A 15,671-nucleotide genomic window follows, 5' to 3' on the forward strand; every position below is an offset into this window, starting at 1 on the left:
GATTTCCTTCTTCATCTCTACAGGAGGATGTGCCTACACCAAAACTTTCGGTTTGGTGTCTCAGATTTCTCTACTTTTCACTTTATGGAGATAACCGATATGTGCACTGATCGGCTGAAATTATTTTGTCTCTTTCATATGATTTTCATATAAGGGGACCCCCCCATTCTCGGGGTCAACATTTTTTTTTTTTTTTTTTTATTTAATTCGAATCTATTCTAATTCAAGAATGTACCTACAAAATTTCAAGTGAAAATCTCAAGAACTCTTGAAAATATAGCCGATTTATTGTGTCAGCAAACTTCTCAAACTTTAAACGCGTTTTTCTCTTTTGCGAATGGCAGGCACGATAACTCAAAAACTAATGGTCCGATCGATTCCAAATTTTTACACGTTTCTCTGTGAGTGTATAGCTATCGTATGAACTAGGATAAAGCAAATCGGTGAAGATCTTCCTTATTTTTTAACTTAATTTTTGGTCAAAAATCGGCGATTTTCCAAAAATATTTTTTTAAAGCTCCGCCATTTTGTTAATTTTAGAGCGAAGTCAATAATCCTAGTTCATACGAGAGCCAGACATGTACTCTTCCTAACACCGTTGGAATTTTCGGATTCCGATGTTCCAGTGAGTAGTTATCATGCCCGCCATCAAAAATAAGGACTTTTCTTTAATTACAAAAAACAACAACAAAACAATAACAAAAATTTTTTGTAAATTATTTTACTTCTCTTTAAATTTTCAATTATATATGTGCAAAGTTACAAACCTTAACAAGCATTGGTATTGATTTACCAACCCACTGAAAATCTTGAAAAATTAAAATCGAGAATGGGTTGGGTTCCCTTAAGAGAAACCCGAAAATACGTTTTTGGGGAAATACAAAAATTATAAATTCCAAATTCTGACAAAAAATTGAGTTCAAATCTTATTTTTATTTTAAAATTTTTAATTTTTATTTTTTGCAAACAAGTTTTAGTATGTTTTAGTATATGTGAAGAATTGTCAGATGACAGTCATTTGAAATGACCTCAAAGCCAGTGTAAATAACCTTAATTTATTTTCAGCATTTCGTAAATCCTCATCATATACGTGTGTATGTAAATGCGCTATAAGATTTATGTTCTGTACAATTTGGCAACATTTGCAAAACGAGAGAACGAATAAGAACAGTGAATAATGGAACTAGACGAAAAAGGGAATTGCACATATTGCACTGAAACACTAGTTCACGTTCAGTTTCCTTTGAACTTCATCAATTCTTCCATGTCTCTTTCTAAACAAAGGGTATCGGCGTTATACGTCACCCTCCTTCGTAAATAATCGGTCATTTTACTTCGTATTCGTATTTTATTGCACGTTCTCTCATCTTCCCCTTTTATTAATTGCATGTAAACGCTTTTAAGTTAGGTCGGTTCTTTCAGTAACAAAAAGCAAAAAAATAAAATAAATAAAATAAAGAAAAAGGAAGGAATATGAACGGAGCAATACCCAAGGAAATAAAAAACACTTCATCAAACAACATAGCCAATGGAAATGGAGCCGCTGCCATGATGGTGCGTAACAACAATCCGGGCGAACGTATTACATTGCTGGTGGACAATGTTCGTTTCATCATCGAGAAGGATTTGGTGACTGCACATCCCAACACAATGTTGGGCACCATGTTCAGCACAGGCTTCCAGTTTGTCCATCCCAACGAAAGAGGTGAATACGAGGTGGCCGATGGCATCTCGCACACATTGTTTCGTGCAATTCTTGACTACTACAAGACTGGGCTGATAAAGTGTCCTCCCACCATATCTGTACCGGAATTGAAGGAGGCTTGCGACTACTTACTGATCCCCTTCGATGCCACCACAGTACGCTGCCAAAATTTACGTGGCCTTCTACACGAACTGAGCAACGAGGGAGCTCGCCAGCAATTCGAGCTGTTTTTGGAAGAGTTCATATTGCCGGTCATGGTTACGGCAGCACAAAGGGGTGACCGTGAATGTCATGTCGTTGTGTTGTTGGACGACGATGTTGTCGATTGGGACGAAGAGTTCCCGCCCCAAATGGGTGAAGAATACTGCCAGACCATTCACAGTACCACAATGCATCGTTTCTTCAAATACATTGAAAACCGAGATGTGGCCAAACAGGTTATGAAAGATCGTGGCCTGAAGAAGATACGCTGTGGTATCGAAGGTTATCCCACACACAAAGAAAAAATACGCCGTCGCCCGGGAGGTCGTGCCGAAGTCATTTACAGTTATGTTCAAAGACCCTTCATACACATGTCCTGGGAAAAGGAAGAGGCCAAGAGCCGTCATGTTGACTTTCAGTGTGTCAAGTCGAAATCGGTTACCAATTTAGCTGAAGCTACGGCGGATCCTCCTTTGGAATTGGATGCCAGCGGTAATCCCATACCACCGCCACCAGAAAATGTTGTTGCATTTCGTGCCGATGCCGACGCCGGGATCGATGGCGGTGCGGTGGACGATGCTGTTGCCGCTGATGGCGGCGAGCTGGAAGCTGCCGGTGGTGCTAACGAGGAAAATGCTTAAATGTTGTCACAGCCGTAGTAGTAGTATGGTAAAATCGGAGTATACGAAATAATCGAATTATGATCGTATACGTATCGGCGGAATACGTTTCGGAATACATACTATAAAAAATTTTTGAAATCCTTATTGAATCACACATAGGTATGCATAAACATAAACAAAACAAACAAACAACAAATAAATATACATACATATATATAAACACTTTTTTACATATTTTGTAATACTCAAATCATTTGAATATCTCAAAATCAGTATTTAATCACTGTAAGCAGTTTAATCATTTTTTTTTTGTTTGTTCGATCTTATTTTCTATCTTTCTTTATTTTTGCGCAAATGGATAATTTTGCCTTTAAAATCATTTATTTTACACAGCAAACAAATAAGAAAATTTAGATATATAATAAAAAAATAAATAATAATAAAATACGCAATTTTTTCTAAATAAACTACTGTTGTTCTTATTTGTAATTTATGATTGGGTGCGTAAGTATTGTTATTGCAAATTCGAAAAAAAATATTCTGTTAAGTTAAAACTCTTGACAGTTTTTATTAAATATATCCTAGACAGCATATACCACAATTTCTTATTTTACCACTTCATACCATTAGGGGGACCTTCATTTTAATAATTAGCTTTCGATTAAATGTATATTTGCATTAATTCATTAAATTGTTTTTAGGGATCTGAAAAATATTTAAGTATCATTGACAATATTTGTTGTTCTTTAATCACGTGGCACATATGTGCTCATCTAAATTTAGCGCAGCAATTCATTTAAAAATTCGGGATTTGTTCGCAAATTGGTATTTAAGGATCTGAGCTAGATGTAGGTACTTAAAATTACAGTTCGGACTGTATCATTAACATTACTGTTGTAAAGCAATTGTTATTTCGGCGAATTACTACTCACATTGAATTCTTGTTTTATTTTCCATACTCTCGTAGCTTTACTGTAGAGGAATATTTCAACATCCGGATTGTCTTATTTTTGAGCTAATGTTGTATTTTTGAATTTCGTACTTTTAGGTGTTTATTCGAACTGCATTAAAAATCAATAACTGTGGTTAGGCCCGTTATGTGGCAATAATACGAATTTTGTAAAAAAGTAAACAAGAACAGGCCTACATTCTGGAAGGTTCTAATTAGGTCTTTATATAAGGAACATAGCAACGAAATATGAAAAGTTGGGTTTTCTTTATATTGGAGACACATAGAACCCATAATATAAAATTATAGCCAATTCAGTTGCAAAACGTGTCTAAAATTACAAAAATTTAATAAATAATAATTATTTATGGAAATTTGTTACCCAATTAGAACTCAAAATATGAAATAACAGATAATTCTGTTGGAAAATATGCCTAAAAATCCTGAAAATATCTTTTCTAAATATATCACTGAAATTTCATTAAATCTATGAAATCTATTAATTTGTTTTAATTTATGAAAGTAAATATTGATAAAGATTTTAAAAATATTGATGACAAAGATGACAGGTTATAAAAATAGATGACAGATAGAGGACAAAAATTTTATAGATGACAGTCAATTAAAATATATGGTTGTCCTCTAAAAAAGAGGATGTATGGTCACCTTACTTGAAGCCATAAAGTCAGAATATATGACAAAAATTTTGGAAGTTAGGAAGCGTGATTTTCATCCTTCCATATTAGACTCATTCGGAATGCCTATAATAATTGGCTATTCATGAGCTTTGATCTAAAAAACAAGGATTTGAAACGAAGAAACTATTTTATTTACGAAATTGTTTAATAAGATTAAGTTTTATGGTTGATGTCAGAACTTTATGAGTTTATCATCACAGAGCTATAATAAGATATTTTTATTAGTCTAATATTTATGCCAAAATATAGAACACACCAGTTATAATATATGACTAAAAAAAAATTAAAAAAATATAGATCTAAAGGTTCAGTTCCAGGCTAAGTTAAATGCCAAAATTCTACCTTTAACCGTTACTTTTTTGTAAGAGTTTCTGAAACCCTTGCTTACAAATACCCTGTTCAAAAAAATCTTGAAATTCAAATATGGTATGTTCCCGTACTGCAAGAATCTACTATTTTTTACTCCGATAAAACTTTTTTCCTTTATATGGTCTGTTCCCGTACTGCAAGAATCTACTAGACTTTACTATTTTCTTCGATAACATAAAGGAAAATTAGTTATCTTAGTAAAAAGTAGTAGATTCTTGCAGTACGGGAACAGACAAATAATATCGAAAAAAAATAGTAAAAACTCGTAGATTCTTGCAGTACAGGAACAGACCAATAGTAAAAAGAACGCATATAAATTCTGAAAGGTACTAATTGGATATTTCATATTTACATTAGTCTTATAGTCAGACTATATGACATCGATTATAAATATTTTGGGAGTTGGAAAACGTGATTTACCTCTTCCAAAAAGTATAAAATCGAATACATATTTCCCATATAGAATGAATATTATTATTAAATTGTAGTACCATGGGGAAATTGCTTATTTGGAAATTCACATTCCCAATTTTTTTATAATAGGGGTGATAGCTAATGCCCATATCATTTTTTGGGCATTTCCCTTAAGAGGTTTTGTATTGTCGTGCATACCTTCATTACACAAACCTAATTTTTTTACAGAATATGTTAAGATGACAACACTTTGTTAATGTAAATCGTGTCGTTTCGAATGGAAAGACCAACGTTTGCAGAAATGCATTGACATGTCTGAAATATTACGAAAATGCATAGTTCATTCAAAAATTCTATATTTTCAATCCGAAGGAAACATACATATGTATTGGACTTTCGGTGGTTTAATCTCCAAATAATTTTCAACATTCTTTTTGACTTTTCCAGACAAAACAATTAACAAACATCTACTATAATTATAGCCTAAAGAAGTTCAAAATCCCAAACCCAAAAAATAACAATCAATATATATTTGTAATTTTTATTGTATTATTTTTTTACAAAAACAGTTTTACACAACTAAATATTAGGTATAAAAAATTACATGCTTTCAGAAGAACTGAAATTTCATATTTTATTTGTAATAAATTTCAAGAAATTGATTTCTCGTATATAGGTATAGGTATTTGTGTGGATTTTTTAATGGATTAATTCCATTGTTTACTACAAAAACAAAACTAAATTAAAACGTTTTTACCAATGAATGCATATTCAAATACAAAAATGAGGTAAGATCTGGTACGAAAAAAAACTTAACACAACTATATGAATAATAATAGTAATAATAATAATAAAACATGGAAACGCATTTTAAATAAAAAACACACGTAAATGATTTGCTTCTTTGAAATGGCTGACATCAGGATGCATCTTTCCCAGAAAAAACAACTGCTCTAACCTTGAACTGAAACATTATTTGTAATCTTTGAGGCATCTGCGTTGTTGGTTGTGTTTGATGTAGAGGCTGCTGTCGCTGTTGCAGGATCAGGCAAATCTGTACGTGGTCGCCGAAACAGGATGACATGTGGTTCGGGAGCATGCATCATATAGTGTACCCAACCAGGACTTTGTTGAACACCCAAGTTGCGCCATTCCGTTTCGGTCATCAAATGTGATTTGGGTACGAGTTTGGTTAGTTCTGCCGGCAATATAACATGTCTGCAAATAAAAAAGGGAAGGAAAGAAATGAAAGTATTTTTAAATGACCCAAATATTTTGTATTGCGATGTGAATGAAATGTGGCGTCGTATTCATTTGTCTTACAACGTAGATATGTATTTACCGATATTCGTAGACAGCATCGAAATATTTCTCCGAATATTGAATTTGATCGGCAGACATTTTGCAACAAGTTTATTTAAATTTTATTTAAATACTTGAATTGTTTACTTCCTTCAATTGGTTAATGCGTCGTCTGTTGCTTTGTTTGTTGATATTCCTTTCTTTTGACTACCTGAACTAGTTCAATGGAACGATTCCGTGTAATGAACGATAGGAACGATTTCCCGTTCATTCGTTTATTTCGTATCTTTAGTTCAACTAGTTCACTTTGCTCTGTCGAATTTATCGATTGATCGTGTTTGCTTGAATTTTTTGGTATGCAATGTGAAAAATATTTAAAAACAAAAATAAGTAGCTGTTTTATATTATTCTCATCAACTTGTATTATTGTACCATAAAAAGGTGGAATAAGTTTTCTTGTACAACAAACGATACAACTACCACATGGAAATTTGTTGTTGTAATTAATACTAGTGTCAATGTCATTTAATCGAAAAATGTAAACCAAACATACAAAGTAACAAACATTTTTATTTATTTTTTTAACATAATATTTTGGAATCCTCAAAATAAAATTGAAAAAAATGCATGAAAATCTATTAATTTTATTTTTCTATCGCTTCTACATCTTTCCTTCATCTTTATACCGACACCACCATTACGTTGGAATGAAATCAGCTGGGTTTTGCAGTTACCTTTTATAATTTCAGCTGTCAGCTGGTATTTGTTGACATATACACACACTCACACTTTCTACAAAAAGAAAAAATGTTATGACGAATTTTATAATAAAAAAATAAGATTTTAACTTAAATACATATTTTCGGTTTTCTCTTAAAGGAAAATCACCTAAAAGAGACAAAATAATTTCAGCCGATCAGTGCACATAACGGTTAACTCCATAAAATGAAAAGTAGATAAATCTGAATATATTTTTTGTTTTTAAAATTTCATTAATAATATGAATTTTACTATATATTCCCGGCAAAATAATAAAGGTAGTCTCATTTAAAAATTTTAAAAACAACCTTGCGTGTGCCTTATCCTATCAAATATACACAACCATGCATCTTAAAAACATGATTGTTGTAGTTATTGAATGTCAGTTTTAAAACAAAAACAAATTTGAATATTTTCGTTATGTTTTTAAAATAGTTCGTTTGTAAACGGAAAATTGTGTAAAAAAATTAATAAAGCTAAGCAAACATTTTGCGGATAAGGAGAACACCCCCCTATATGAGAAAAACGGAAGACAAGTCATGTATCCCATCAGAATCGTAGTGATAATCAGAAGACGCATAGTTGATATATCAACATCATGTCATAATTATACAAGGTAGTTCCATGCAGCCATATGTTTCATATTTGTTCATAAATTTGCCTTTGACAGCAGTTAGCTTTCAAAATATAAATGAAAAAAAAAAGCATTTGAGTAGATTTAAGGCACATTTTGACTATGCCTTCTAAATCGGCTCGATTTATGAATCGTCGTACGAAATCCTAGCTGTTTATACCAGTCTTAAAATTATATGAACTTGATTTGTCAGTATCAATTACATATCACTGGTTTAATAATTTCTGTGCCATTTTCAATAAATATTTTCATAATTGTGTTTGGAATAGCTCTTTTATAAATGTATAAAAACATTTTGTAGCATACTTTAAGGAAAAATCGTTATTTTTGAAACTATCCCAATTAAACATACGATTTCGAGCAAATTGAAATATTAGCTGTCTGTTTACTCGATATTTGGTAACAATTGTTACCAAATGCTGTCTGTTTACACAAAAATCCAGTAAAAGAGAGTCAAGCGAGAGAGCAAGTTTGACAGTTCAACAACAACAAACTTACTGGAGTTTACTGAAAGAATTTTATTCTGTAAGATTTTGCAAACTCAGCATTTTTCGATCAGCTGTTTTATGACCAAACACAAAAATTATTCACAACATTTTTTTTAATTTGCAATGTTCAATTTGAAGTTAAGTTGTATAAAAATTACTGAAAATGGAAGAAAATTCGTAAATAATGCAAAGTTTCATTAAATTAGAAACTAATTCCTTATATATTTTTAGGCAAGTTCAGATAGAGGGCAATATATTGATGCAGAAAGCTTAAATGTTCCCGGGGAACATACCAAATCAATTTTTCTTTTATTGTTCATTTTATTTTTAATATTAAATGCATTACAATTAATTGTGTTTGTCCTTTGTTTGTTTGTTTATTTTGGCGCAAATCAAATGTTTTCTTGTATCAGCTGTTTATTTGCTAAATCTTACTAAATGTTGTCTGTTTATTTTTCTCAGTACTATCGCAAAAGAGAGTAAAAACGGCTTACTCTCTGAACTAGAACTTACTGAATAAATGTTACTGGAAAAGTAACCAGACACACCCATTATACCTATTGGAAAACGAGGTAAATCACTATAAAAGCTATGGTCTAAACGCGCCTATAATTTTGTATGGCAAATCAAACAAATTTGTTGTTTTAAATTATAGAATTTTTTATTATAAATCAAAAAAAAAAATAATGTTTGTTGTATACAATGTATTCAAATTTTAACGGTTCTTAAAAATACAATAATAATATAAATAAATTAATGCGCATGTCCTTTAAAATGTCAATGAAAAGAAATTTAGAAAAGCAAAGAATAATACGTAAAAAACTTCAATAAAACAGATTCAAAACAAAATATATTTAGAAAGCATATTGTGTGGCGAGGGGAGAAGTGTTTTCCCATTTCACCTGTATATATGTGTGTGTTTTGGTTGGGTAATACCACAACAAATCATTCACTCAGGAGGAAATCTTCAGCAAGAACAGAAGTAGAGAATGGGAGAAATATGCGCGGGATAGAAAAATGGAAAATGTTTATTTGCATGTGTTAAAAAATATAGCACATGCATGGTACAATTATTCCATGGTAGGATACAAGGTGGCTTGTTCATTCAAATCAAAATACATATTTTGTGTATATGTATTGCTATGAATAATATCAATAATATCATTTTGACAAAAAATGCGAAATAAACGAACCACTTGTTTCGAATGTTTTCACATATAACAGAATGTTATATGTTGTGATTTTTTGGTTTTGTTTTTTTTTTTATAACCAACCAAATATTGTGTAATGTGTAGAAATGCTTAATTTCAAGTAGAAATAATATTAAGAAGTATTGTTTCAACAGAATATGCATAAACACATAATAGCTGTTTACTCCAAAGTCTAGTAAAAGAGAGTGGAGAGAGAGCTAGTTTGACAGTTATGCGCTGAGAACTTATAATAAATACAAAATTAATAAACAAATATGTTTTTTGAAAAAAAAAATTTAAAATATGTTTTTGAATATAATTTGCATTTGCCAAAGCAATGCCAAAAACTAATAAAGTGTACAACAATTACAATTCTTATAAATCACTTTACAGACATTTTCATAAAGTGTCAAAAAGATTGGAAAATAAGAAATAAGACAGCATATATATTTGTTCAGTAAGAAATATGCAGTTTTTAATTTAATTAAATATTTTTTCATTATATCAACAAAGACACTTTCTGTGTAAAATCTTACAAATCTTTTGTGCGGCATCTTGCGACCTATCATCATTACTGTGATTTTCAGCAAAAATAATTCACAGTTTTGTTAATATGCAATTTTATCCTCATTTAAAAACACAATTTGTGAAACACTTTGTTATAGAATCGTACACTGCTGTACGTACAAAATATTGTATATGTTTTTGGACAAATGTGGCTTTTGCACCCTCTTACCTTCCTGTTTAGCTCAAAATTGCATATGTTTTCTTGTTACAATGGATATTTTTATGAACGCTTCCTTGCACATAAAAATAATTACTTACTAAGAAAGTTAGTACAGATGGCAAAAAATCAGTAACCTTTTTGGCTGTTCTGCAAGAATGTAAAATTTAATTTTTTTTTTAAATTTTAAAAATTTACTTTATCATATCCAAAAAAAATTCTAGATTCTTGAATTTTCGAAACAGACCAATTAGTTAAAATTTGTTGCTGTTTGATTCCATATTATCGCCAATTTTATTTCAATAACGATGTTGTTTTAGAATGTTTGGGGTTTTATCTTTTATTAAATACAATTTGCTGCCTTAAATTACATTTAAGTACATTTAATCCCTATAACAGGCACAATTTTGCATTATTTACCATTGTAAATTTCAGCGTCATTTATATTAAACAGCGCATACTATGCTATACAATTCTGTTTTTGTGCCATAAAGCACTAAAAGTTGCAACTGTTCTCATTTAATTAAAATATTATGTTTAGATGTAAAAGTTCTTAGTATAGTCATAACATTTTATTCTTGTAATAACTTTTCTGAATAATAAACATTATGCATTAAAGCAATTTTAAAAACAACATATATCATCGGATTTATCAACTTTTCTTTTTGTGGAGTTAAATAACCTAGATTTAGCATAGTAGCGCATTTACATAGGCACATACTGTGGATTTAGGAAATCCTGAAAATAAATGAAGGTTATTTACACTTATTTACCATACAAAATTAAATCCATTCAATATCTCGATTTACTCTAAATCCTATGCTAAATCGGGATAATTTCAAATGCAACCCTGCTCATTTCTTAAAATTTCTCCTTAAAATGTGATTTAAAATTAGGTAATACTCAAAATAACTGCGTGACAAAAATGTGTCAACTGCTCAAAATGTATTTTTTGTTTGCATTCATAATAAACATTACTATAATTTAGAAGGACAAAGGATTTTATGCAATTCTGACCTAATAAAAAACAATTTCTATCAAAATTATGAAAATATTGGTTGAAAATTGCCATAGACATAGAAGCAGTGAAATGTGTATGTATACGTAAACAAATAAGTGCTAACAAATCAACTTCATTTCATTATAATACTAGTTTAAACAGTTATGATTTGATATCTCGATTTACAAATAGAGTCGATTTATATATTAAGATTTCAAATACAACACTGCTTTTGCACCAAAAAATTATAATAATGACTTCTCCTTAAAGTAAGCTAGAAAATACCAAGGTGTATTTAATAAGGTGTATGCATCAGATACAACAACACATATTTTATTGGGGGCTAGGTCAGTGAAAAATAATGTTTAAGACCTGATCGCGATTAATTTTAAGTTTCCCACATGTAGCCCATGGCTCCTTGTGATGTTGTTTATATTGTGGATTACAATCTATTTTTTCTATGGAGTGGCTTCAAATCTTGCCTTCTTAAAGAAAATTGAAGGACATAAATCCCCGGCCAAAGACTAAATCATGGAAATTGTCTTGACCGTATAAAATCTTTCCATAGGCGTATTTAACCTCCGCCGAGAATTGTGACAAGCACCAAGAGGCCTATTCCAATATAGGCTAACATAATCTAGATTTTATGAGTAGCTAGAATTTCTAGACAGATTTCAATGCATAGCATAAAATATGTGGACCAATTGGCGAACGGGGTTATAACTGAGCCTAGGTTTCCTTTCCGTCCCCTTCTATGAATGTAGTTTTATTGAATTTTTATTATTAAAAAAGCCTAAATTAAAGGCCATTTTTAAATCGAAATGTAATATTGAAAATGTTTTTGACAATTTATTTTACAAACAATAAAGAAAAAAGTTTGAAACCATATGATTGTCACTTACACCTTATTAAACACACATTGGAAAATACGCTACCTACTAAAAATATGTCAGTTGAGGAAAATTTGTTTTTTTTTTAATTTTTTATGAATTACTATATTTTACAGCAACAAATGTTTTTATAATTATTTAAATAGGTAGGATTTGGTATCTCTATTAACAAATCTAGTCGATTTAGAGGACATAAGTCTATGTTGAAAATGTATTTAAAGAAGTGTCTAAAACCCTCAAAATACTGAACATGTATATGGCCCCTGAAATGCCAAATTATAGCCCATGGTACAATTATAAAAGGTAACAGCAAATCCCAGCTGATTTGATTCCAACGTAATACTAGTGTCAATATGAATTTGACAAATTATGTTTTTAAAAATCACCCAACAGGAAAATTGGGAACGCATTCAATTTGTAATTGTTCTTTATTAAATGTGCTCCCGTATTCAACTTACTCAATCTGCCTGCTGGGAAAGTTTGAGGAAGCAAATATTTCTTCAAGGAACAACTCGCTATTTCCTGCTTTTTCATATGTGTTACACATATATATGGCAATGGCTCAATTATAGGAAAGATGTGGAAGCCATAGAAATATAAATTTGATAGATTTTCATTCATGTTGTTCAATTTTTATTGTGAGGATTCGAAAATATTTCATTTTCAAAATAAAAATAATTTGATGATAATTTGTTTGTTTGTTAACATTTTTCTGTCAAATGAGTTGGCACTAGTAGAACTTACAACAACAAATTTCCATGTGGTTGTTGTATCGTTTTTTGTACAACAACACTTGCTGTTACCTTCTATTATTATACCATGATTATAGCCTAACCGAAAATTGAGTGAGGCCTGATCAATTTCTGTGCAGATGTAAGCCAGACTCCAAAAGCCCGAAATGCTAAATTATAGCATTTTCAGTTGGTAAATGCATTTGGTTTCATTATAATTTTCCTCCTTAGTGCTACAGCCTGTGCTACGACCAGAAGAAAAATCGACTTACGGTAGTCGACTGGAGCTTTTATATACACAGAAAAAAAAGCCACCCCAAAATTTTTGATTAAAAGCTTCATCAGCGTTCGGCAAAAAGATGTCGATAACATATTTCAAACATAGTCGGAAATGTTTATCAAACACCAACAATTCACAAAAAAAACCATCAACAAACGAGTTTGACCAAAAAAATTATTAAATTTGTTGGACAATTTTTAATAATTTTTTTTGTAATATGCCATATTATTTTTTATTACGTTATTACAAAGTACTTTGTTGAATAGATTTAAAAGATGGATAACAAATATAAGTTTTTATTCGGTATAGAGCTACACATTTAGTTTAAAGCCGTTAAAATACTGAAAATTTGGAGGTATTTTTGTGGTAGAGCTGTAATAATAAGGGTAAAAATCGGCAATTGCTGTTTAAAAGGTTTTGTATCGTACTACAAGAAATTTAATTTGAAATAATAATAATAATTTGATAAACAAGATTGTCAATATGAAAAATAATTTATCGATTAACAAAATAAAATTCAACAAAATTTTTAGTATATATGAGAATTGCTTTATCAAAATATTTTCGAATGGGATTACAATTTTTTTTATCGGCGATTGTAAATATGAACATTATTTTTATCGGCGAAAAATCAATCAAATTTTAATTGGATTTTTGAATTTTTTTATCAAATGGTTACAATTTTTTTCTGTGTATAATGTTGTCCGATTTCATATACATCGACTAATGGTAGTACGATTAGACTTTTATTTATAATTTTGTCCGATTTAATATACACCGATATCCCTATGTTCATCCTATTAACATGATATTTGGTCGGTTTATTAATTGTGATCCATAAATAGGAGAACCTCTTGTATATACTGGTTATTTATTAAATATAACTATTTCATATTAAAATCACAATTACATTACTAAACGCATTAGAATACATTTACTAATAACTGTCAATGCTAGTAACGTGCGCTCAGTAGCCACTTCAACTACCAGCTGGTCATTAATGTGTGTTGATTTGAAACATTGGTTGGCATGTTGGTGACATTTCATCACATGGACATGTTAGTGACATCCTTGTATTGGTAATGGTGTTGTTGCTGATTTTTGAATTGTTTTTGTTGTAGTAATAGTAACTTAGTTTTAACACAGATGATGACATAGAAATGAAACCGTTATTAATTAACGAACACAATGGAAACCAAAGAAAAATTCTCATCAAATTAAGGTGACAGACAAATTTATCATTAATCGAGAGAGAGAGAGGGAAAACACTCATTCGCACACATGACCAGAGAGGAAGATATACAATATTCCAGAGCAATATGTATGTAATGTGTGTGTGTCCGTTGAATGAAAATCAATTAAATTGTGTGTAAATATCGAAGAGTTTATACACAACAACGCTATTAGCAAGTGTCAGTGGCCAAAATTTCCAAACAACTTTGCCAGTCCGTTCGTCCGTCCAGTATCAGACTGAATAACAAAACAACATTTTGGAGAGTGAGACAAAAGATGGAAAAAGGGAAACGAAACAAAAACAATCTATAAACTAGACAAACTATTTCCACATTTTTGTGTGTTTTTTTGGAATGGAGAAAAGAAAAGCGCACACACACAGACAACACGAAATATGTTCAAAGAATATTGCGGTGAAAGAAACAACGGAAATGTGTATGAAGAAGAATAAAATATGAAAACAATAAAAGCAGACGACGCGTAATTTTACTATTTTTTACTGAGGCACTGGGGCAGCAACATTAACGTGAACGAAATAGAAAGAAAAAATATATAGTAATTCCAAAAACAACAAAACCTTGCTATTTTTGTACTTCTCAACAAAAATATGGGAAAATATTGAATGAAGTCAGAAGAAACAAATCCATAAAGTAAAACGGGCTGTCTATAGAAATGTAGGTGAAAACAAAATAACGCTGCACAAAATAATTCTAAAAAAGTACACAAATTTTAAATGGAAAATAATATATAATTAAAATAATTATTAAGAGAGTAAGAAGTGATTTTTTGTTGGATAAATTATTAACAAACCCCTGAAACAATCAAAATAGCATCAACATGGAAACCATGAATCCAGTCGAATATATTATGAAATACCGATACAAAAAAAGAAAATGTTGAAAGAATCTTGTGGAATAAAAGAAAACAAAGAACACACATGGCATACGCGAAAGATGTGAAAAATAAATACACATGCAATTTACTGAGAGTGTAAAATAATCGAAACGTAATATTTATTTTAAAATAAATTACAATAGCATATTTTTGTAAAACTAATCATTAAAGAGTCCTTCAAAACCCCCCTGAAATAAAGTGCCTATGTTTCCCCCGGAAAATAAATAAAAACTAAAAATATACGTATATCGAATTGTGTGAAATAAAGTGAAAATTAATTTTCTATTTAAAAAAAATATTTATTTTCGATGTCTCCCATAAAAGATTGATATTAAATATTGTGATTGAAAATACAACTACAACAATTGCAAAATACAATATTATCGGTTTCAAATAATCTATCAAATACGCTGAAGCTACTACTAATATTGCCTATTCCCTCCCACAAATATCCCCACCAGTATATATTAATTACAAAAAAAAATAACAAAAACAACAACAATAATATTAACAACATTACATGAAAATTAACGCATTTAATGTCATCACTGGAAATTCTAAGGCCACACAAGGTGACACACTCCTTC

The 15,671-nt window shown here is 30.5% G+C and overlaps 2 protein-coding genes across 2 annotated transcripts; one reads left to right on the forward strand and one right to left on the reverse strand.

Annotated features, from left to right (window-relative positions):
• The first annotated feature begins 1,476 nt into the window (after positions 1 to 1,476).
• LOC133324632 (BTB/POZ domain-containing protein 10-like) lies at positions 1,477 to 2,559 on the forward strand. The gene has a single exon (XM_061533466.1). The coding sequence runs from the start codon at positions 1,549 to 1,551 to the stop codon at positions 2,545 to 2,547; it is 999 nt and encodes a 332-aa protein (XP_061389450.1). The 5' UTR covers positions 1,477 to 1,548; the 3' UTR covers positions 2,548 to 2,559.
• A 3,353-nt stretch (positions 2,560 to 5,912) lies between these two features.
• LOC133324638 (cyclin-dependent kinases regulatory subunit-like) lies at positions 5,913 to 6,360 on the reverse strand. Its single transcript, XM_061533471.1, has 2 exons — positions 6,302 to 6,360; positions 5,913 to 6,177 (listed from the first exon to the last, which is right to left on the reverse strand). Exons 1-2 carry the CDS (start codon positions 6,358 to 6,360, stop codon positions 5,913 to 5,915), a joined length of 324 nt encoding a protein of 107 aa, XP_061389455.1.
• Positions 6,361 to 15,671: the final 9,311 nt, after the last annotated feature.

The sequence above is a fragment of the Musca vetustissima genome, unplaced genomic scaffold, assembly GCF_032173495.1.
Source record: "Musca vetustissima isolate MV318-11 ecotype Yass unplaced genomic scaffold, APGP_CSIRO_Mvet_v1 utg19773, whole genome shotgun sequence".
NCBI classification, from domain to species: Eukaryota; Metazoa; Arthropoda; class Insecta; order Diptera; family Muscidae; genus Musca; species Musca vetustissima.